This window comes from Nematolebias whitei, chromosome 11, assembly GCF_014905685.2.
Source record: "Nematolebias whitei isolate Nwh7 chromosome 11, NemWhi1, whole genome shotgun sequence".
Lineage (NCBI taxonomy): Eukaryota > Metazoa > Chordata > Actinopteri > Cyprinodontiformes > Rivulidae > Nematolebias > Nematolebias whitei.
The window spans coordinates 49,841,758-49,867,490 of NC_056508.1; the positions used below are offsets into that span (position 1 = coordinate 49,841,758).

The window sequence follows — 25,733 nt, forward strand, 5'->3', positions numbered from 1 at the left end:
TATGTATATATGTATGTGTATGTATTTATGTATATATGTATGTGTATGTATATATGTATATATGTATGTGTATGTATATATGTATATGTGTATGTGTGTGTATGTTTATGTATATATGTATGTGTGTGTATGTATATGTATATATGTGTGTGTGTATGTGTATGTATATATGTATGTATATGCATATATGTATGTGTATGTATATATGTATATGCATATATGTATATGCATATATGCATATGTATATATATGCATATGTATATATATGTATATGTATATATGTATATGTATATGTATATATGTATATGTATATATATATATGTATGTATGTATATGTATATATGTATATGTATATATATATATGTATGTATATGTATATATGTTTATATGTATATGTATGTATGTATATGTATATAAGTATATGTATGTATGTATATGTATATATGTATATATGTATATGTATATATGTATATGTATATATATATGTATGTATGTATGTATTAGTATGTGTGTGTGTGTGTGTGTATATATTTACATATATATATGTGTATGTATGTATATTTATATATATATGTGTATATTTATATGTGTATGTATGTATGTATGTATATGTATGTATACAACTTTGCTTGTCGAAGCTTTGTGGCATGGTGTGGAAACAATCATCTCATCTTGAATGTGAACAAAACAAAGGAGATGATTGTAGATTTCAGGAGAATCAGGAACAAATCCAACCCTATTTCTATCATGGGAGAAGAAGTGGAGGTGGTGGAGAAGTATAAATACCTTGGAGTTCACCTGGACAATAGACTGGACTGGAAATGCATCAGTGAAGCCGTCTACAAGAAGGGACAGAGCAGACTCTACTTTTTGAGGAAGCTGAAGTCCTTTAACGTTTGCAGCAAGATGCTGCATATCTTTTACAAGTCTGTTGTAGAGAGCGCCATCTCTTCTGCCATGATCTGCTGGGGTAGCAGCACCAGAGCAAGTGACTTAAAAAAGATCAACAAGCTCATAAAGAAGGCTGGCTCAGTTCTGGGGACTCCTCTAGGAACTTTGGAGATGATTGTACAAAGAAGGATTCTTCATAAAATGAAAAACATTATAGACAACCCTCAGCATCCTCTTCTTCAGACTGTCATACAACAACAAAGTGTCTTCAGTCATAGGCTTCTTCAAATCCGTTGTAGGACAGACCGCTACAAGAGATCCTTCCTGCCCACAGCCATCAGCATCTATAACAACTCTTTAATGAAACCAGGATGATGAGTTACAACAACATTTAATTTCCCTCTGGGATTAATAAAGTATTTTTGAATTTGAATTTGAACAAAACAATTCATATTGAAGATAAACATTATAAAATCAGAGATACAAGTAAACAGACAAAAACAATCTTGTGTTTACACAGATAGAAATGTACCATTGAAGATTAATTATGTGCACATGATCCAATCTAATAATGCAAGGTTAAATCATGATGGTTCATGTCATGGCGGCCTACAAACGCTATCATTCTACAGATAAGAAAGACACAAATATTATGGTTATCCCTGTTCTAGTGGACACCACAAGGTTAATAACAAAATTATCATATGTCTAATACTTATTACATATGTCAATCTCATTTTTCACAACATTATCCCATAACATTCATATATAATATATTTTTTGTTTACTAAATTGTTCAAATAATTCAACTCAATTCAAGTCAATAATACTTTATTAATCCCAAAGGGAAATTATTTTGTTGTAACTCGTTATCCTCTTTTCATTAAGAGATGTTATAGATACTGATGGCTGCAGACAGGAAGGATCTCTTGTAAAGGTCCATCCCACAGTGGATCCTAAGAAACTGGCTGCAGATGCCATCCAATCCGTCCACCCAGACTCGGCTGGCCTCTCGGTTCCCCTGGATTGTAGGACCACTTGAATGCTTGGCAGAACTCCTCCCAGAGTGATGGCCACTCCTCCCAGCAGTCTGCCGAGCTCCTCATAGCTGTGGACAGTCAACTTTAGGTGCTGAGGGACGATCCTGTCTATCCGCTGTCGTGAGCCATGTTTCCTGCTAGTTCCAGGATCTCAGTGGTCAGGCACTCGAGCACAGCTGGCAGGTAGATGAGAATGCGTCCACAGAACATCCTTTTCAACTCATTTGAGAGTTGGGGCCATAGTTGAGATATTATTTGAGCTTTTGAGATGTTAATCAGCTGCTATTGTTGTAGAAAACTGCCTCGTTGCCATTGTTACGCATCATAACAAATGTCCAAAACCAAAAAAGTTTCAGTAAAAATCCTTCCGGCTGCACAGCATCCGACACCAGAGGAAACAATCATCCAAAAAATGTGATTTAAATCCAGAAAACCAGGAATTAAAGTTTCCAAAAGCAAAATCTCAGAATGAAAGTAACAGAGCTGCTCCAACATGCAGCCACCTTGAGCGGCGCAATTCTAGAATAACATACTCATAGCAAGTTAGTTTCTCCTCCCCATCAATCAGTTATCTTAAATGTTTACTCTAATCTAGAATTGTTTCCCCCATCTTAAATCATCCATCTGTCTCTAAGGGACTCTCATAAGAATTGTTTTATACCACTAGTGTATTTTTATTTAATGTTTTTCAGTCTATACCTTAGATTCATCACTGTTTTTCTTTTAAGTTTAATACTTTTGTTAAATAACTAATATATAAAGAAGGTTCTGTCTGACTTCACCAGAGTACAGAGCGAAAGAAAAAAACAAACAAACATTAGTAATAAATAACATAAAGAAAGCATAAAAATAAAGTTGCAAATCTAAGCACACAATGAACTAAAAACTAAATTTAAAACTCAGTTTAAAACACAATAAAACGCCGAGATAAACAGATAAAATCAATACCAATAAAAATTAAGTAAAATCAAGTTTCAGTTGGATTGAAGGCCAATGAGTAGAAATGAGTTTTCGTATGAGTTTTAAACATGGACAGTGAAGGGGCCTGTCGAACGTGCAAAGGCAGAGCATTCCATAACTTAGGGGTACTAACAGAGAAGGCCCTGTCTCGTCTGAGCTTCTGCTTACACTTGGGAATGACCAAAAGCAGCTGGTCAGAGGACCTGAGTGACCGAGGGGGAGTGTAGTGGTGGAGAAGCTCTATTAAATAAGGCAGGACAAGGCTGTTTCAAACCTTAAAAACAAACAAAATAATTGTAAAATGAACTCTAAAATACATGGGCAGCCAGGACAGAGGTGATGTGCTCCCTTTTATGTGTTCCTTTTTTTTTCCCCCTTGTCCTGTCCAGCATTGTGACACTTAGAATTATTGTCTGAGTGTCAAAGTGATGCCCAACAGATTTACTTTCACAAGCAGAGCATTATGGCTGGCCTTAATGCTCCACTTGATATGAAAATTAAATTTTATTAGAATTTGCTATGGGCTTGTTTCAGATGTAATTGACATGGGGATGAATAACGAAGAAGAAAAAGCAGAAAAGTGAGAGAAGGGTTAAAAGATAAAGGAGATAGGAATAGAGGAGAGAGAGAGGTATAAAGAGAACACAAATCAACATCATTGAAGTCTGCCTCTAGACCTGCGGAAAAAAAAAGACTAGACAAAACTGAGAAACCTCAACAACAAACAGCATATATAATGATACTTGTAACATCAAAGTAGTAGAAAGTATTTTATACAGTACATGGTAATACAAGATATATTTGATGGCCACCACAACCCAACTGAGTGTGTATCTGATAAACACCTGAATCTAAACACCTGTGTGAGCATGCTTGTCACTATAAGGCTTCTCCATAAAAATGTTCAATAGTGGATGTAGGGGACCCACAGACCCATCCCCACAGGACATGATGGTAACACAGGGAAGACCGGAACCACAGATGCACAGCAGCCCCCAAGCCCGGAACTCAAGGAGTCCCCCAACAGGGACACCCGCACCCCCCAGAGAGAGAAGCCAATGGAATCCCTGGGCGATCCCCAGCCACCACAATGCAGAAACCCCAGGAGGCTGCAGCAACGAGTCCACAGGCCCCGCTGGCAACCCACCCCTCCAGAGTAGATCCAGCCATGGACACTGAGCCCTGAGTCCCGAGGTCATACCACCCCCCAACAGAGGCCCGGCAGAGCCAGGGCACCCAGACCCCGGCAGGCAGCCACAAGGGTGTGCCCGCACACACCCCACTACCCAGCCCCAGCCGGTGAGAGCCGCCAATGCACCGCGGCAGGGGGGCCCACCACCGGAGGGGAGTACAACACACCAAATGGGGGGGGGCAAAATTGATCCAAGAGAGGGGACCACCCAAAACCCAACCTGAGACATAAACGGGCACACAGAGACAGCCCGATGCCGTCCATGTGCCCCACCAACCCGACAGTGACCACAAGCTGGCCCCAGGCCGGGGGCCAGAGCAGCAGGAAACAACAGCCAAGGAAGGCTGGCCCAGCGCACCAATGCTTCCCTGTAGCCCCACACCACAGACTTGGAGAGGCCCCGGTACGCCACCCATGCACCCCCCCCCCCCACACACAGCACCCCCCACTGCAAATGTCACATCAAGCCGACCAGCCAGCACCCCATCAAAGTGAAGCCATGCCCCCGACTGCCGTCATGCACCACCAATGACCACACACACACAACCACAGCCGACACTCCGCCAGAACCCGGCAGCCACTCCAGCCAAAGGGCCGGCCACCGCAATCAGGAACCTTGATCAAAAGATCCAAACAACCCAGGGAGAACCAGAGCACTGGCCCCTACCCCAACTGCCCCCAAGGCCCAACACCCACCCACAGCCCAGACCCCAACCAGGCAGCCTACCCCCCCTCCCTGCCCCTGCCCCCAAATGTCAAATGGAGAACAAAGGTTTAAGGAAAACAGGTCTAACCCTGTTACGTGTTCCTGTTAAACGACATGCAGCAGCATTTTGCACCAGCTACAGATTTGTAAGTGAAGACTGGCTGACTCCAATAAAGAGGGAATTACAGTAATCCAGCTGTGATGAAATGAAAGCATGGATTACAGTTTCAAACTGTTGCCTTGAAAAAAATAGATTTTACCTCTGCCAATTTTCTCAAATGAAAAAATCCAAACTTTTCTGTGGCCCTTATTTGAACGCCGAGTTTAAAATTACTATCCATCTTAAAAACATGTTTGTAACTGTGGACTTTACGTACATTGTCAAAGGGTCTAAGTCAGCTGGATATTTCGAACAAGTTCCACTAGGTCCAAAAAGAAGTACCTCTGTCTTTTTTCCAGAATCAGAATAAGCTTTATTATCATTGTACCAAGATACGAGAGTATGTCCGTACAGTAGTCCGAAAGATGGGCAGAGTGCATATTGCTGCTGCTCTTTAAGAGCTTGACCTCAATACTTTTAGGCTTAGATGAGAAAAGGGGAAGAAAACATCAGAATAGAAGGTATAACAAAAAAGATTTCTCACACCATGTCCTAGAGAGGGCACATTTTGAGGCATCAAAAAAATCTACCACATCAAAGCAACATAAATAGACATAATTCCTATGAGGCTGGTCAAGGCATTGAGTTTTAAGGGAAGGTCGTAGCATAGTCCAGAGCCCTCCTCGGCCATTGTCCAGATAAGAGGTGTTTGTTATCATTCAGCTCAGTTGAGGTTCTGTCACAGGTCCATGGCCTTGGGGAAGGGAAGGGTGAGGAGACATTCAAAGCGTCTTTGTTTTTCATAACATTCCAGGAGGAATTGAGATAGTCCGCTTTCAAAGACCGGTCCAGATCCACAGTTTGGGTCAGGCAGAACTCGTAAATTGCAGTTTCTGCCTTTTAAAGTCTCACTAGAACATTCTTTGATGGTGACTCCAAACAGCCGAATTGATTATTTATGCCGAAAGTCGGGCTTGCAGCTTCTCAAAGATTATTCCCAACCATTCATGCATGCTGCCAGAAAGTTCATTCCTGATATCAGCCTGCTTCAGCTCTGATACAGCTCCACATTCAGTCTGAGTGCTGCCAAGCTTCGACACATTCCACATGAATTTGTAGACGATCCAGATTTCACCAACCCAAACAGCAGAATTCAGTTGTCATGAATCCAATTTTGTTTCCATCGAGGTAAGAGGGGCCTCCATTCACCCTGACATCCTGTTGGGAGAAGTTGATCAATTTTGTTGAGAGACCAGCTGATCAAATCCTTCAAATTAGGAAGGTATGCAGGAAAAAAGGAAGGTCTATAAAGGGTTCACAAGACAAGAGAGTAAAGCAGGTAAGCGGGGGATGGAACAGAAGAGGATGTGTCTGCTTCTACCAAGAGCACAGAGAGAAAAAACAATGCATTAAAATGCAGGAATTTTAGGGCCATCCAAGCTTTAAGATCCTCAAGACACGATACAAGAGGTTTAATGGACTGAAGAGTTTGGGGTGTTCAAATGACCCGAGCACAGAATTTCAGGAGCACTTCACCTTAGTATTAAAGATTTAATTGAGACAAAGTTAAAGTATGCAGATATTACATGTAATCAGAATGCAGTCTGAGGAACAAAGTCAGAGCAAACCTTGCCTGGTCAATCAGCCTGATGTTTGTTCAACCAAACTCTGTGTATGAGCGAGATTTATAGGTTTCTCATGTCCCACCCTTTCGGGTTCAGACAGACTTGTGATTGGGTGTCAAAACCTCTTGATGGTCCGAGTGACACCATGTTCAGTCACTCAGGAGCAGATCCTATCTCCATGGTTACTCTGAAAGCCGCAGACAGCCTTGCTCATTCTTCTACTGATAAGGGTTAATTTACGAGCTTTGTTTTGGAACGCAGGAACACTTACTCTCCAGCTTGTAGTTTGGCTTTCGTCTGTATAAAGCTTTAAAACACGATTCCTGTGTGTCTGAACTATTATTAATGTGAAAGCATAAATACTCAAACTGTGTTAAGTATAAAGTATATGAATGTTGTGTTTTAGCGTTATTTATGTTAACAAATTATAAAGGTATTTTGATGAGACTATTCTTTTGTATTACAATAAGCAAATTAATGTTTGAATTGATTGTTTGAATTTGATTGTTTAATAGGGAGCAGATATAATAAGAAATGTTTTCTTCTTCTGCTTCCTTTCATTTTGTTTTTTTGTTTAATTTTTTTTCTTTCTAAAAATTGTCATTGTTTTTTATATGAAATGAATAAATTTACAATAAATAAATAAATAAATAAATAACTAAATGTTAATCAATGTGTGAGCAGTGTGTCACATTGCTGGGCCCTCAACTCTCAGCTGCTCTACTCAGAGAACAAAGAAGGATCGTTTCCTGCTGCACAAACAAGTGTCTTACCCGTCTCTGTTTCCCTCAGAATTATATCAAATGTGAACTTGTATGATTATCCTTAGCACTTGTGAGATTATATATAAAATGAAGTAATTAGTGTATGATTATCCTTAGCACTTGTGAGATTATATATAACATGAAGTAATTAGTGTATGATTATCCTTAGCAATTGTGAGATTATATATAAAACATAGTAAACACTTTAGAATTAATGCAGGCCTGTAAATATAGTTCAAACCCTTGAATTCAGACACGCACACACCTCGTAGAAAATGCATCATTTCACATCATCAGAGAAATGTCGAGGCTTGTCAAAAGATATAAAAAGATATAAAAGATATAAAATCCAACAGGACCAAGCATCAACTCGCCTTAAAGGCACATAGATTTGGCATTCATCAGCGTAGCAAAGAAAGGAGATGCTGTCTTTTCTAAATATCGATCCTAAAGGAAGTAGCTATAAAGAAAAAAGCAAAGGCCCTAAAATTGATCCCTGAGGAACCCCGCATGACAGAGGAGCAGAAAAGGATTCACATCCAGAATATTTTACAGAAAATGTTCTGTCTGCCAGCTAGGACCCAAAACACTCCAGAGCAGTCCCACTGATGTCTACTTGGTGTTGTAGATGTGACAATAAAATGCTGTGGTCTACTGTGTCAAAAGCAGCAGTTAAGTCTAGTAACACAAGGATCACATTGTGACAGTTTTACAAAAGTTTGTATTTATTAAAAGGGGTGCCAGTCAGGTATCCCTCCTGACAAGTAGGATTTTGAGTTACTGCCTTTTGCTTTTTTTTTTTAATCTGTCACACAAGGACCATACACTACAAGGTGTAGACTCTTTGGTACAGTGAAAGACAACATATTGTTTCACACAAGACCAACCACACAATAACATTTTCAGTTTTGTATTTTTTCCTTTTCCAATGCCCATAAAAACATGTTTCACCTCTGTTTCTTCAATGTCCATGAACAAATAAGTACATGTCCTTTTAAGTTTTGTATTTTCAATGTCTATAAACGGAGACAAGTCCCTTCCCCACAAAAAGTGTCCTTGATTCTTCCCCAGAGTTCACAAGGCAGGTAATGGCTCCCACACATATTTTGCCTCACAGCACGAGCTGAGAATCGACAAAAGAAATACATAAGGTCCCAAATACAATTTCATTATTACAATGCACATAAATCACAACATTACAGAAAATAATAAATAGACTTACAGATCATGATGAAAATCTCTGAGGCAGAATCAGGAGTCAGTTTTCTGTTATCAGCTGCTCTGGACAAATATCACATTTAAAATAATTTTATTTTCTATAAGGGAGTGCAGCAATTATTTTTTTTAGTCATTTTAAGATTTGATTAGTTATAAAACTTACGATCAAACTTTTGACTCAATGACAACACCAGCTTCCAACACTTCTGTGTTGAAACGTCGGAACGGCAGTACATTTTATAATAACACGAGGGTTTATACAGCCTCAGATTTATTTTAATGGCTTCTGTAGGAAAGAAGGGTGGATGTGGCTGCTGCTCTCTCAGTGCAGGGTGAACTGTCATCTTTATAAACAAGACAGCAATCAATTTGAACAGCTGACAAACAAGTCAGTCTATGAGAGACAGGTGTGTTCAGGGCATGTCTTAAGGTGAAAGGACAGTAGGGCCAAGGGAGAGGGAAAAAAACAGTGCAGCCAGTTCAGTGCAACAAGCAGGCTGTCACAACATGATCAACCGAGTCACGTCAGGAGGAGGTCATTAAAAGCACTCAGCAGAGCTGACTCTGTGCTGTGAAGTTTTAAATCCAGACTGGAACATATCCATCATGATATGTTTCATCCAGGAAGGCTTTTAACTGTTAATAAACAATTTTCGCCAAGATTTTTGACAGTAAGGGAAGCTTGGAGATGGACATAAAATTCTCTACCACAGTGGGATTGAGACCAGGTTTCTTTTTCAGGGGCTGCACCACAGCATTAAAATTAGCAGGGACTACTCCAGATAACAAACTACTGTTAAAAAGGGCAAGAACCAAGTGTTCAAAACAAGGAAAAACCTCTTAAAGACAGTGTGGTGGAAGAGCATCACATGCTGAACCAGAGGGCTTAATCTGAGTGACCATGTCCTCTAAAAATGACAGTCATCAGCTCAAACTGATTGAAAGCAGCACAGCAGGGGACACACGCAGAGGGGTGAGAGTCTGGGCGTAAGATGAAAGCCCTTATGGAGGTAACCTTATCAATAAAAAAACTGCATAAAATTATTGCACAACTGAGTGGATGCTTCAAAACCAAAAGTCTATGGAGAGTTAAGAAAAGAGTCAGTGGTACTAAAAATAACACAAGGGTTGTGGCTGTAAGATAAAATCAAGTTAGAAAAATAGCCCTTTTTGGCTGCTTTAACTGTGTCCTGGTAATTGCGCCAAAAGTCCTTGAAAATTTGAAAGGACACCTGCACCTTGTCCTTTCTCCACCTGTGTTCCGCTCTGCGACATTCCTGTCTGACAGCTCAAGATGTTCTGTTTGAAACCAGGGTTCAAGTTTAAGCCCAGGCTGTTTGGTCTTTAAAGGAGCCACAGTATCCAATACAGCCAGATAGGATGAATGGAGCCAAGAACTAAGATCCTCAGCATCAGTTGAAGCAAGTGGACAGAGCTGGCAGACAACCTCAGTGAACTGGCCAGCGGTGGAGGGGTTAATAATCCGACAGCTCTGAGCAGGAGTGTGAGTTTTAACAGGAACATATGTGAGAACAGTCTGGAATATTACAGGCATATGATCAGACATTATCTAGTCATAAATTTCCAGATTAGACACAGGTAATACCAAAGAGAGCACAAGATTTAGAGTGTGACCTTTATCATTTGTAGAACCAGACACAGAATGTACCAAATTAAGAGTTGATAAGAATGAAAATTTGTTTTACCAGAGGTTTTTCTGTGCAACAAACATGGATGTTAAAACCACCAACAGTAAGGACATGGTCATATCCAGTAACAATCTCAGAAAGAAATTTTGAAAAGTCACTAATGAAATCCTTATTGTACAGGTCCTTCTAAAAAAATTAGCATATTGTGATAAAGGTCATTATTTTTCATAATGTAATGATAAAAATGAAACTTTCATATATTTCAGATTCATTGCACTCCAACTAAAATATTTCAGGTCTTTAATTGTTTTAATACTGATGATTATGGCATACAGCTCATGAAAACCCAAAATGCCTGTCCCAAAAAATTAGCATATCATGAAAAGGTTCTCTAAACAAGCTATTAACCTAACCATCTGAATCAACGCCGTAACTCTAAAACCTGCAAAAGATTCCTGAGGCTTTTAAAAACTCCCAGCCTTGTTCATTACTCAAAACCGCAATCATGGGTAAGACTGCCGACATGACTGCTGTCCAGAAGGCCATAATTGAAACCCTCAAGCAAGAGGGTAAGACACAGAAAGAAATTGCTGAATGAATAGGCTGTTCCCAGAGTGCTGTATCAAGGCAACTCAGTGGGAAGTCTGTGGGAAGAGAAAAGTGTGGCAGAAAACACTGCACAACGAGAAGAGGTGACTGGACCCTGAGGAGGATTGTGGAGAAGGTCCGATTCCAGACCTTGGGGGACCTGCGGAAGCAGTGGACTGAGTCTGGAGTAGAAACATCCAGAGCTACCGTGCACAGGTGTGTGCAGGAAATGGGCTACAGGTGCCGCATTCCCCAGGTCAAGCCACTTTTGAACAATAGACTGCGTCAGAAGCATCTCGCCTGGGACTGCTGCTGAGTGGTCCAAAGTTATGTTCTCTGATTACAGTAAATTTTGCATTTCCTTTGGAAATCAAGGTCCCAGAGTCTGGAGGAAAAGAGGAGACACAGAATTCACATTGCTTGAGGTCCAGTGTCAAGTTTCCACAGTCACTGGGGTGTCATGTCAGCTGCTGGTGTTGGTCCACTGTGTTTTATCAAGGGCAGGGTCAATGCAGCTAGCTATCAGGAGATTTTGGAGCACTTCATGCTTCCATCTGCTGAAAAGCCTTATGGAGATGAAGATTTCATTTTTCAGCACGACCTGGCACCTGCTCACAGTGACAAAACCACTGGTAAATGGTTTACTGACCATGGTATTACTGTGCTCAATTGGCCTGCCAACTCTCCTGACCTGAACCCCATAGAGAACCTGTGGGATATTGTGAAGAGAAAGTTGAGAGATGCAAGACCCAACACTTTGGATGAGCTTAAGGCCGCTATCGAAGCATCCTGGGCCTCCATAACACCTCAACAGTGCCACAGGCTGATTGCCTCCATGCCACGCCGCATTGAAGCAGTCATTCATGCAAAAGGATTCCCGACCAAGTATTGAGTGCATAACTGAACATGATTAGTTGAAGGTTGGCGTTTTTTGTATTAAAAATACTTGTCTTTCATTGGTGGGATGAAATATGCTATTTTTTTGGGACAGGCATTTTGGGTTTTCATGAGCTGTATGCCATAATCATCAGTATTAAAACAATTAAAGACCTGAAATATTTTAGATGGTGTGCAATGAATCTGAAATATATGAAAGTTTCATTTTTATCATTACATTATGGAAAATAATGACCTTTATCACAATATGCTAATTTTTTAAGAAGGACCTGTATTTGGGGGCACGATAGATGACAGTACATTGTGTTAGGTCAGAACGACCCACTTCAAAGGAGGTCAGCTCAAAGCTAGTGAATTAACGCTGTTTAAAACACAGTTTACAACTAAACTAGAAGTCGAACAAAAAGAGAAATGCAACAAGAGAAGGAAATGGAAGATCATCAATGCAAGAGGAAAACATTAGCTTGGTGCTGCAAGCCATTAAGACTGAACTACGCGAATCATGAAAAGAAAACAAACAGGATTTCCAAAGATTAAAAGAAGAAATTAAATAAATGAAAACCGAGTTGAAAGAAATAAAAAGTGAAATCTACCAGAGCATATCTGCTAACACAGAGAAAATCAACACATTGGAAAATGGGCTAATGGAAGCTGAAGCACGAGTAGCTGAGTCCGAATCATTGAATATAACTATGAAGAGCATACTGGTTAAAGTAATGGAAAGTTATAAGGAGATTGCAAGGCATGTACACAGGCACCATCTTCTCAAAGAGTCACCTATCTTACACGAGACAGTCTCCCGTCCTTCACCAGACAGTCTCCCATCCTTCACCAGACAGTCTCCCATCCTTAACCAGATAGTCACCCATCCATCACCAGTCACTCGTCCTTCACCTGGCAGTCATCTGTCCTTCACCTGCCAGTCATCTGTCCTTCATCTGGCAGTCATCCATACTTCATCTGACAGTTATCTGTCCATCACTAAACAATCACCTGTTAATCACCTGTCACTCACCTGTCTATCAACTGTGTGTCACCTTTTTATTAGGTGGTGTGTGTATTGCTCAGTCTGTGAAGATTCCTCGAGAGCCCACAGTTGGAGAGTTTGATAAAATTATCAAGCGTCTCATGGAGACAAGTAATGCCAGAGGAGTGATAATCTTTGCCAATGAGGACGACATCAAGTACACAAACTCAGTGACATAAACTCACAACACTGGGTTCTGTCTAGTATTCTCATCTATTTCACCTGTGAGGTGACATGACTTCCTTTTGACTCCTTCCATCTCTTTTGATAGGTGTGTTCTTGAAGCAGCAGGGCGTGCTAACCTGACTGGACACTTCCTATTTGTGGGCTCAGACAGCTGGGGTGCAAAGAGTTCACCAATTGCAGAGCTTGAAGATGTTGCAGAGGGTGCTGTCACGATCCTACCAAAACGAGCTTCAATTGATGGTAAAACCATTGTGTTGTGGGTTCAGAGATAACTGTCACTGTCATAGATGCTTTCCACTGTGCCACGTGTTCAGATATACCTGTGCTTGTGTCATATGTTCAGAGATATTGTCACGGTGTCAAGTCTTCATAGATTGACACTGTGTGTACGACAAATAACCTTGAATCCTTGAATATCTGTCACTGTGTCACGTGTTCAGAGATACCTGTCACTGTGTCACATGTTCAATTCAATTCAGTTTATATAGCACCGATTCACAATAAACTTGTCTCAGGGCACTGTACACAAACATTCACATCTATAGAAAAGCCTATTAGTAAAGTTCTCTATCTAAGGAAGCCAGCAGACTTGTTGTATCTTCCCTTTTTCACAGTCTCCCATCCCGAGCAAGCACAAAGGCAACAGTGGAAAGGAAAAATTCCCTTTTAAAAGGAAGAAACCTCCTGCAGAACCAGGCTCAGGACAAGTGACCATCTGCTTGGACCAGCTGGGTTTCAAAGGACAGGAAGGAAAGACAAACACAGAATGGTAGGTCCAGATATAGGTGCAGGTGTACCTCATATTGGAAGAAAGACAAAAACACGTCAAGGATTGAAAAAATTACAAATACAAAACAGGTTGAGCAGAGTAAGTAAAGACAGTAGTGTAGAGAAGAAATGTGGTCAGTTTGTTCTCCAGCAGTTTAAGCCTATAGCAGCATAACTAAGGGATATCTCAGGAAACCCAAGTCAACCCTAACTATAGGATTTATCAAAGAGGAAAGTACAAAGTATTAAGTCAATGCGTCAGCCTCACAGACAGAAATTGGAAGTTGGTTCCACAAGAGAGGATAACTGAAAGCTCTGCCTCCCATTCTTTTTTTTTAACTTTATTGCCTCAAAATGGAAAAAACAACAGCAATTTACAGACATTGAAAAATAAATCAGAATAACAAAACAAACAAAAAAAAAGTGGAAAAAAAAACCTGCTGAGATTGGGTTCGGGAAATGCCTATCAAAACAAACTAAATACATGCAGAATCAAGAAACATACAGATTTTAGTCAAATAAAATACAGTCCTGACCATCTTTGTAAATATCCATTTTCATTTGTAGTTGGGCAGTCAGAAGCTCCATCGTATAGACATGTTTCAATTTTTGTATCCACTGAGCAACAGTTGGTGAGCAGGGCTTAATCCAGTTTAGGGTAATAGTCTTTCTTGCTACTAGCAACAGAATGTGCAATATTTAACATTGATCTTTAGTGAGTAAATCCTTGGGACATATGTCCAGCAGAAATAGAAGAGGATCCATGGGAAGATCTGTTCTTAGAATGTCCTCAATCTTCTGTTTGATGTTCTCCCAGAAGGTCTTAAGTTTGGGGCAGTCCCAAAAGACGTGTGTGGTCACCGACAATATTAATGTTTTTTGAATGTCCAGAGGACCAGATTTAACTTTTTTTAGATTTTTCTACCTGGATTATTCAGCATGCATCAGGATGACCATATCACAGTTCCTCCAGCATTTATCTGTAGTTGTATTCTTGGAAATTAAAGTTTTTAAAGGAGTTTTTAAAAAAAATCTAGTTTTCACTTTCCAGTCAAACTCTTTCCAGATCTGGCTCCCAATCCCTTGATGGCATTGAGAACATACATTTTCCCAAGTTTTGTCTGTTAGTATTTTATTCTTCTCCAGTTCCCACTGTTGTTTAATATATAATGTATTATCTGACAAATTTGTCAACGATTTTCTATACATTACAGAGATTAATTTATTTGTTAGTGTTACTGGGGGAGTGGTGGCGCAGAGGTTAGAGAGGTGGGCTTGTGATCCGAAGATCGCCGGTTCACGCCCCGGCCCCGACAACATCAAAATTGTGGGTGGGGTAGGTGAAACACCCACACCTGCCCCCACCCTCATTCGCCCCACTCTGGGCCCATGAGCAAGGCCCTTAACCCCCACCACGTGCTCCCTAAACAGGTCTCTCTTGAAAATGAGTTCTCGTGGCTCAATGAGACTAACCTGGATAAAATAAAGGCTAAATTTGTTAGTGTTTGCTTTTCAAGTACATGTATGAAAAATGCTTCAATGACAGTAGATTTTTTTTCTTAATATTATCCCATTCCACATGTTTTGTTACATAATTTCTTATCTGCAGATATCTACATAGATCACCTGAAAGCAGAGAAGATTGATCTTGCAATTGAGAGAATGATTTTCACTTCACTTCACTTCACTTAACTTCACTTCCGGCGAGCTGATGGACGGCAGCTCCCTTCCGGCGAGCTGATGGACGGCAGCTCCCTCCGGCTTCTCTGCAGTCTTTTATCATCAAACTGACCTGTTTTTTTCTAACCGGATTAAAGTTGGTCCCCCTTCCAACCGAATTTGGTGTTCAGTGACTCAGAGAGCCAGACGGAACCGTCCAAAAATATATTTTGTTCCAGGACCGGCCGCTCCCACTCCACCGGTCACTCTAAAGCACACCCTGCCGGCCAGGTGACCCCTCGAGCTTGGGTGTCGTCGCACGAAGGTTCGGTGTTTTTTCTCTCTCTCTCTAGACCCCAACAAACTTCTCATCTGGACCTTTGTGGTTCTACCTGGTTCCGACAAGAATCGCCGGGTGGTATTTCGCTGGCTTTCTGCTGGACTGGCCCGCGTGGTGTCTTCATTTGTGTGGGGTAAGTGTACCTGTGACCCCTGAACTGGACCAGAACCGAACCGAGTTGGCTGTGGGGGACTTCGTCTTCAACATAACGGGTCTCAGCTTCAGTGAGCAGCCCGTTACTTTTAACAAAGGACTGTCCACCTCCGTGGAATTGCTGTGTTCGCCTGGAGGAGACGCTCCGGTGCTTTGAAGCGCCGCTGAACCTGAGCAGAATCGGGCCAGGGACAACTTCAGCCTCTTCGTTTCTCGAGCTGTGGAGCACCGGAGCCGGACTGGAGCAGGACCGGACCAGTGACGACTTAAGCCTCAGCCTCTCCGGTCAGTCTCGTTTTTCACCGGGGGTGCCGGTCGTGTGCAAAAGTGTCGTGCAGAGAAGCGGAGGAGCAGCGTGAAGGAGCAGGGCTGCAGGGTGCTGGAGAAGTTTGGAGTTTACCATACCATACCATACCATACCACTTTATTTATAGAGCACTTAAAACAGCGACAAGGCCAACCAAAGTGCTGTACAGACAAAACAACAGGGAACACACAAAGCAATATACAAAATGAGGTAAATCAGAATATTAAAAAATGATGCAGATAATGATGACGAACCAGTGTGGAGCATACAGGATCAAAACACAGATCATCTGGTGTTGAAAGCTACCGAATAGTAGTGAGTTTTTAAACAGGACTTGAAAACCGAGAGGGAGGAGGCCTGTCTGACAAGCAGAGGTAACTCGTTCCAGAGTCTTGGTCCTGCTACAGAGAAGGCCCTGTCACCTCTGCGCTTAAGACGAGTTCCTGGAACTGTGAGGAGCAACTGGTCCACTGACCTCAGGGAACGTGGTGGGACATACGGTTGTAGCAGATCAGAGAGATGGGGGGGCAGAACTGTTCAGTGATTTGTAGACATACATCAGTATTTTGAACTGGATTCGTAAGTGAACCGGTAACCAGTGCAGAGAGGCCAAAACTGGTGTAATGTGCTCTCTTTTGCCTGTACTGGTTAAAAATCGGGCTGCTGCATTCTGGACCAGTTGTAGTCGTGCAATGGAGGTTTGACTGATACCAAACAGGAGTGAATTGCAGTAATCAAGCCTAGATGTAATGAATGCATGTATTACTGTCTCCAGGTTATTTTTGGACAATATGGGCTTCAGTTTAGACAGCCGCCTCAGTTGGAAGAAGCATGATTTAACAATCATGTTTACATGATTACGTTTCAGGGAAGGGTCCATTATCACTCCCAGATTAGTGACTCTTTGTTTTTCTGACAGGGTTAGAGCGGAGAGGTCGATGCAGTGGTTTGTGATTGTGTCATTGGGAGGGAACAACATGACTTCAGACTTCTTTTCATTGAAACTTAAGAAGTTTAAAGCCATCCAGTCCCTGATGTCAGCCAGGCAGTCGAGCAGCGGTTGAATCGAGCATGTACCATTGTGTCTTAGGGGGAAGTAAATTTGACGGTCATCGGCATAGAAGTGGAAGGGCATGTTGTGTTTTCTGAAAATAGCACCAAGCGGCAGCAGGTATAAAGAGAATAGGAGGGGACCCAGGATGGATCCCTGCGGAACACCCCATTTAAGCTCTGCCTCTGCAGAACTAAATTCCTTGATGGAGACACAAAAGGATCTGTCAGTGAGGTAGGATCTGAACCAATTGAGGGCTGACCCTGTGACACCCACCCACTGCTCTAACCTAGCAATGAGGATCTCATGGTCGATGGTGTCTAAGGCGGCCGTGAGGTCCAATAGGACAAGCAGCACAGAATCACCAGTATCTGTGGATCTGAAGATGTCATTAAAGACCTTCAGCAGGGCAGTTTCAGTGCTGTGGAGAGGTTTAAAGCTAGATTGGAATAGCTCTAAGATGGTGTGACATTCCAGGAAGCACTTCAACTGGGACTCGACTATTTTCTCCAGTACTTTAGAAACAATTGGGAGTTTGGAGACAGGTCGGAAGTTGGACACGACTGAGGGGTCAAGGTTTTTTTTTTTTCAGGAGAGGCTGGACAGCAGCATGTTTAAAGTTTGGTACCACGCCAGTGGATAAACTACTGTTTACTATAGCCAGAATGGACGGACCTAGAGTGGGAAAACCCTCCTTTAGTAGTCGAGGGGGGGATCACATCAAAGGGGGAACCAGAAGGTTTCAAGCTGCACATGACCTGCTCTAGAGAAGATGGAGTGATGGGTTCAAAATGGTCAAATGGAGCTACAGATTGAGGTGGGATGGATGGGTCATGAGTTGGAGGGGAAATGAGAGCCCTGGTGGTCGCAATTTTTTCCAAAAAGAAATGTAAGAAGTTGTTGCACAGCTCAGTCGAGGCTTCCAGAGGAGATGGTTCAGTGAGGTGGAGAACAGAGTTTAGGGTGGAGAAGAGGACACGTGGGTTGTGAGAGTTTGAGGTTATGATATCAGAGAATCAGTTTACATCGGAGTTGCTGCAGGCCTCCATCCAAACTCACCTGGATAATAATTAATCTTACCCTGGATCACGCTGTTGTCTCCTGTTGACCTGAAACAAGCTAGGATCTTGCCTTTCACTTCAGGAGGATTTTCTGGCAGCTCGCTCTGCTATTTGCTGTGAATTATCTGTTTCTGTTTCGGCCTGTTGATATTGGACCCAGCTTCTGTTTCCCATGGGAGCATCCATCCATCTTCACTGGGGGTCTGGAGCCCCCCTCAGCCCAACTCAAACTGCAGTTGGGCCACCTCGTCGCGTTTGTTTGCCCATTTGAATTGTGACGTTTTATGGTCTGAGACTTTTCTGCACCATTCATATTATTGTCACTATTTTCATATCTCAGATTATCTGGAGTCACTGAATCTTGTTAATACACCTGGATCTTCCCATCACTACAACTTTCACTGTTTTTGGGTTCTGAATGATCGCGTCTTCATTAATGTTTCTCATGGTTCGATTATGGGGGCTAATTGTCACACTGTTAACTCCTGTAATTATACATCAGTCACAAAAAACTCAAGAAAATGTCTGATGATAATGTTGTTACTTCTCTCAGGGATTCAGCCCAACCCTGGGCCCCCCACTAATTACAGCACACCAAATGACTTTAAGAACATGTCTGGACTTCATTTTCTGCATGAAAACGCATGTAGCCTTCTGAGAAAACTTGATTCCTTGAAAATTCTGGTCAGTTCTTCTGGGGCAAATGTAATCTTCATCTCTGAAACCTGGCTCAACAAATCTGTACTGAATAATGATCTGGCAATCAATGGATTTAACATCTATCGCTGTGATCGTCAAAAAAGGGTGGGGGTGGGGGTGGAGTCGCTGTTTACATCAGAGATTCTCTGGTTGCTAGTCCTGTGTCTTCTAAAACAATTCCTAAACAAATTGATGCCTTAGCTGTAAACATCAATTTGAATGGTGGCCAGATTTTATCTGTAGTCTGTTGTTATCGTCCACCTTCAGCAACACTTGAGGCTCTGTCCTCCCTGATGGAATTCCTTGGTAATTTAAAATTCAAAGAGATCTTTTTGGCAGGAGACTTCAACATTGACTGGGGTAAATCGACCCCCCTCTGTGATAAATTCAAGGAATGTTACCCGTCTCTCAATCTTACCCAATTGATCAACTCTCTGACAAGATTAAACAAAAGCCGTCCTGAAAAATCTTCCATCTTAGACCTGTTTCTAACAAATATGCCTCACAAATTCCCTGGTACAGATGTATTTGCTAATATTTTGAGTGATCATTGTGTGACAGCGACTTTGAGAGATATTAAACTTCCACCTTCTAAGCCCAGATTAATTCAAAAAAGGGATCTGAAACATTTTTGTGAACAGTCATTCCTCTGTCTCAGTTTGACTGGCATCGTATTCTTTTAATTGATGACGTGAACTCCGCTTGGAACTTTTTCATAATAGTTTCATTTATTTTACGAACAAACATGCTCCTTTTCGTCAGTTCAGAATAAAGGGACGAGACCGCCCCTGGTTTACTCCAGAGCTAGCTGACCTCCTGCACAGGAGAGATCATCTTTGGGCCACAGCGAGAAAATCTGACTCAGACACTGAATGGCTGAGTTTTCGACAGAAGAGGAATAAATGCACAACTGCAATCAAAGCAGCAAAACACAACTATTTTTTATCTCAGACCTCCAAAAATCTAGATGACCCCAACAGATTCTGGAAAACCATCAAATCTCTCTCAGGCACCCCCCAATCATCTGACCTCCCATCACAACTTCTCGTTAACTCTGTTCCTGTGTCAAATAAGCTCGAGATCCTGAACTGTTTCAACAAACATTTTGTTGCTTCTGGTTCTTCATTTGACACAGTTACTAATGGAAAATCAGCCACTTCACTTAATAACCAAACTTCTTCAAATCAAATCCCTTCTACAAGTCAATCCTCAGTTAAACACAGCTTCTCTTTTTCTCCATTCTCAGTCAGTGAGGTCAATAAACTGATAAAATATCTTGACCCTAAAAAATCTGCAGGTCCAGATGAACTTCCACCTTATTTCTTAAGGCTGGCTGCTCATATCATCACAGTCCCTGTGACCCACATCTTCAATCTCTCCATAAGACAAAACTCCATCCCAGACGCTTGGAAAAGTAAGTAAGTAAGTAAAACTTTATATATCGCTTCTCAAGATAAAAATCACAAACGCTTCAACAAATCAGATAAACAAAAGCAAAAAACAAATTCAGGCAAAAGCAGATTTAAAAAGATTTTTTAGCTGACCTTAAAAAGAAATCACTGAGTCCACTGATAGGAGAGTTTGAGGAAGAGAGTTCCAAAGTCTTGGAGCCACGGAAGAAAAGGCTCTAGCTCCTTTAGTTTTCAATTTTGTCTGGGGGACAGTCAGCAGGCCTTGATCACAGGACCTCAGAGCTCTGATCGGTGTGTAGGGATGTAAAAGTTCTGTTATGTAATTTGATGTTTGACCGTGTAAAGCTCTCCAGGTTTAAACCAAAACCTTAAAATCCACTCGATGTTGAACTGGGAGCCAATGCAGTTGCTTTAAAAGTGGTGTTACATGGCAATACTTTGATGGTCCAGTCAGGAGTCGAGCCGCAGCATTTTGCACAGACTGCAACCGGTCTAGGGAGTTTTTGTTTAAACATGTATACTGTGCATGAATTAGCATTCCCATTTCTGGACGGGAAAAAATATGGCTAAGTTTGGCAATGTTGCGCAGATGGTAGAAACAGGAACGAACCAGAGACTTAATTTGATTTTCCAGAGTAAAACAAAAGTCAAAAGTTAGCCCAAGATTTCTAACCAAAGACAGCTAAATGACCAAGAGCTCCAAGTTTCTGTTTTATCACTGCAGTTGTTCTTTCTGGAGCAAAGATGATTACTTCAGTTTTTTCGCTGTTCAGCTGAAGAAAACTTTGTCATCCAGCTTTTAACTGATTCCATACAGTTGAGTAAGATTTGTATTTTTGAAACGTCTTTTAGTAAAAAAAGAGATGTACAACTGAATGTCATCAGCATAACAGTGATATGTGATATCTTTTAAAAGATGACAGTATTGGACCAAGAGGGAACAGATGGAGCAAAAACAACAATGGCCCCAGAACAGAGCCCTGAGGAACACCAAAATGAACAGGGCAGGACTGGGATCTGAAAGTAGAGGAAGCCAAGAAGACTGATCTATCGGACAGGTAAGAGGACAACCATTTTAAGGCAGAACCTGAAATACCAGCCCAGCTCTTCAGCCTGTCCAGCAAGGTCAGATGATCAACGGTGTCAAAAGCAGACGTCAGATCCAGCATAAGCAGCACAGAACATTTTCCTGCATTTCGTTGCATCAATAGATCATTTGAGACCCTGAGGAGAGCTGTCTCTGTTGAGTGGGATTTACGAAACCCAGACTGAAAATGGTCCAGAATACTGTGTTGATCAAGAGCAGCAGTTAAATGCTGGACCACAATCTTCTCAATCATCTTAGCCAGAAAAGGAAGTTTGGAGATTGGTCTGTAACTGCTAAATGAAGAGGAATCCAAATTAACCTTTTTTAAGAGTGGGTGGATGATGGCACTCTTTAGGCAAACAGGTACTTGACCAGAAGCTAAAGAAGCATTTACTACGTTCAGTACACTAGGACCAATGCACTGAAAGACACCCTTAAACAAGCCTGCAGGTAGAATGTCCAGAGAGCAGGAGGATGTCTTCATGGAGCTAACAAGCTTAGCGAGCTCATGAAGGGACACTGGCTGGAAGGAGTCTAAAATAAGAGGCAGAGCTAGAGAGGGAACAGTCAGCCCAGGTGCAGGTGAAGGAATATTATTTCTCACCTTACTGACTTTGTCTATAAAATAAGAAAGAAAAAGTTGGCAATCCTCATTTGAAGAGATGGGAACAGAAGGTGAAGCTGGGGTGGTAATGTCCCTGATAGTATTAAAAAACAGTTTGGAGTTTCCTTTCCTCCTAGCAATCAGGTTAGAAAAACAAGTTGCCCTTGCTTCTTTAACTGCATTGTTAAAAGAGGCTAAAAGATCCTTTAAAAACAGAAGATGCACCTGTAGATTAGTTTTCTTCCACAAACGTTCAGTTTTTCTGCAAGAACGCTTTAAACATCGAATGCTGTCATTTATCTACCGTGTGGGGTTAGAGACAGGCAATGACCTCTTTTTGATAGGGCAAATATTGTCTAAAACAGAGAGACAATGTTCATTAAAATGAAAACAGCCTTGGTTCTTCCTTTGCTGAAGGGAGGTGACCCCACCTCACTGAACAACTATTGGCCGATCTCTAAACTCTGCATTTTAGCCAAGGTTCTAGAGAAACTGATAAACTCTCAAATCAAAAATTACCTGGACTCATTTAACATCTTACCTCCTCATCAATCTGGTTTCAGGAAGCAACACAGCACAACCACTACTTCTCTGAAGGTTCTTAATGACATCGTTGAAGCACTGGATGCTAAGGATTATTGTGCTGCACTTTTCTTAGACTTGTCTAAAGCTTTTGACACTGTGGATCATAACATCTTGTGTCATAAACTCTCAGAAATCGGTTTCTCAGAACACACCATTGGCTGGTTTTCTATCTTTCAGACTGGAAGCAATGTGTTCAACATAATGGTACTTCCTCCAGTTATTTAACAGTCAACAATGGTGTACCGCAAGGCTCAGTCTTAGGACCCACCCTCTTTACAATCTACATACATAATGTAGGTAAAAAACATCCCTAATGCATCCATACATTTCTATGCTGATGACACAGTTGTTTATTGTCGAGCTAAAACTGTTGCTAAGGCTTTCCAACTTTTGAAATCTGCATTCAACAACATCCAGACAGATTTGTTCTGCCTCAAACTTGTCCTAAATCCTGACAAAACAAAAGGGATGCTTTTTTCAAATAGGAAGTTGGTCCCAGCAGTTCTTCCTCTGATTTTATCCTCAAATGGTGTCCCGACTGAGTTTGTTGATTCCTATAAATATGTGGGTATCTTGGTCGACTCACATCTCTCTTTTAAGCTTCATGTGGAAAACTTGGTAAAGAAGCTGAAAGTTAAACTGGGTTTCTTTTTCAGAAACAGATCCTGTCTAACCCTGAATGCTAGGAAACGCCTTGTATCTGTGACTTTCCTTCCCTCCATTGATTACGATGCATTATTTACATTAACGCTCCTACAAGATCCCTGCAGATGTTGGATGCTGTCTATCATGGTGCACTAAGATTCATAACTGGCTGTGATTATCGTACCCACCACTGCACCCTGTATTCACTGGTTAACTGGATATCATTAACTTCACGCAGACTCTCTCACTGGTACATTTTCATCTTTAAATCACTTTTTGGTCTGCTGCCTTCATACATCTCCTCCTACATGTCTCTGCGTGAGTGCAGCTACGACGTGTACTCTCAGGATATTATTACCTGCAGTGTTCCCTCAATGAAGACTGAACTAGGCAAGAGGGCCTTCTCCTACTCTGCTCCTGTTTCCAGGAATACCTTACATAAAGATTTGAAGCTCTCGACCTTGACCTCTCTAATTGGCTTTAAGAATCTGTTGGACTCCAGGCAGGGACCAATGCAGACATGTTCCTGTTTTTAGTTTTCTACATTCGCCTTAGAATCTAGCTGGGTTTTTTTTAACCTTTTTTCTTTTAGCCATCCTATTTGTTTAAAAAAACAAAAAACAAAACTGGAGTATGACTTTTTATAACTGTTTATTGTTGTCGCTGTTGTCCATTGTTGTCGTCATTCTTTGTTGAAATCAGGTCTCTCTTGTAAATGAGTCCTCGAGGCTCAATGGGATTTACCTGTCTAAATAAAGGTTGAATGAATTTTAGTGTCTGCCCATAAAACAAATGGTCCAGTACAATCAAACCATTATTTGCCCACCTTTTAAAGACACTATCTGAAATAGATGGTATAAATTCAATTTTACCCACAATCGGCATGGCACGTGATAGTCCTGTAGTACCTTTAAGTCGTTTTTGAATTAGAGTCCATGTCTTCAGAGTTTGTAGAATCAAGGGGTTGTTAATTTTTAACTTTTTTAGATAGCTTTGGCTCATGAATGGTAGGATACTCAATGACAATCCAGAGTGTGAGTTCTGTTCAATTGAGACCCATTAGGTTTCTATTTTATTAGTAATCCAGGCCAAAATAACACACAAGTGTGTCGCCTAGTAATACAGTTTAAAATTAGGTAGTCCTAGACCTCCCCGTTTTTTACTGGTCATTATTACTTTTAAGCGCACCCTTGGCCTTCGGTTTTGCCAAATAAACTTTGACACAAGCTTTTCTAAGGTTTTGAATGTAGATAGTGGCACTAATATCGGAAGGGATTGCAACAAGAATAATAATCTTGGCAGTATATTCATTTTTATTGTTTCTATTCTATCTAAAAGGGATAAAGGAAGTACATCCCATCTTTCCAAATTCTTTTTGATTTCCTGAGTTTTCCATAATTAGCATCAAAAAGTTGTGCAGTTTTTGGGGTAATGTTAATGCCCAAGTATTTAAATCCATGGGAGGATCTTTTGAAGGAAACTAAATTATCTAATCTGGAGGGCCAATTGCCAGAAATCATCATTGCTTCTGATTTACTGGTATTAACTTTATATCCAAAGACACAGATATATTCATCAAGGCATTTTAGAAGAGCAGGTATGGAGGTGATTGGCTCCTCCAAAAAGACTAAAATATCATCAGCAAAAAGTGCAATTTTATGCGGTATATTTGCATTATCTGTTACATCTCGTATGAGGGGATTTGCTCTTATTAGCTCTGCCAAAGTCTCGATACTAAGAGCAAATAGGGTGAAAGAGCATCTCCCTGGCGTGTGCCACGTCCCAGAGGGAAGAAATCTGAGCAGTGACCATTTATTCTAACTCTGGACTTTAGGTTCCTATAGAATATTTTTATCTAGTCAACAAATACATCCTTAAAACCCATATATCTTAGTGATTGCTCTATAAATAACCAGTCCACTCGGTCAAAAGCCTTTTCTGCATCTAGACCAAGAAACATCAATGGGGTGTCCTTCTTCATTGCAATTATTTGTAATTTAGGGCTCTTCTAATATTATCACACCCTTGTCTATTGACAATAAAACCAGTCTGGTCAGGTTTAACTAGATTTTTTTTATATACTTCTGAATTCTATTTGCAAGTATTAAGGTTAGAATTTTCATATCTACACACATAAGACCTATTGGACGGTAGGAGGTACAAAGAGTTGGATCCTTATTCTCTTTGTGAATAACACTGATCACTGCCTCTGACCATGACACTGGGGGTCTCCCTCTGTCAGAGCATAGTTGTAGACTTTACAGGCCCTTCTAAAAAATAGCATATTGTGATAAAGGTAATTATTTTCCATAATGTAATGATAAAAATGAAACTTTCATATATTTCAGATTCATTGCACACCAACTGAAATATTTCAGGTCTTTAATTGTTTTAATACTGATGATTATGGCATACAGCTCATGAAAACCCAAAATGCCTGTCCCAAAAAAATAGCATATTTCATCCCACCAATGAAAGACAAGTGTTTTTAATACAAAAAACGCCAACCTTCAAATAAT

The 25,733-nt window shown here is 41.0% G+C and overlaps 1 protein-coding gene across 1 annotated transcript in view; it reads left to right on the forward strand.

Moving 5' to 3' along the window:
• The window catches only part of grm6a (glutamate receptor, metabotropic 6a), a 145,197-nt gene that overhangs the window by 13,374 nt on the left and 106,090 nt on the right, over positions 1–25,733 (forward strand). The window contains exons 3-4 of the mRNA XM_037684615.1: positions 12,679–12,814; positions 12,929–13,083. Coding sequence (XP_037540543.1) covers positions 12,679–12,814; positions 12,929–13,083 — 291 coding nt within the window. The remainder of the gene's footprint in view (positions 1–12,678; positions 12,815–12,928; positions 13,084–25,733) is intronic.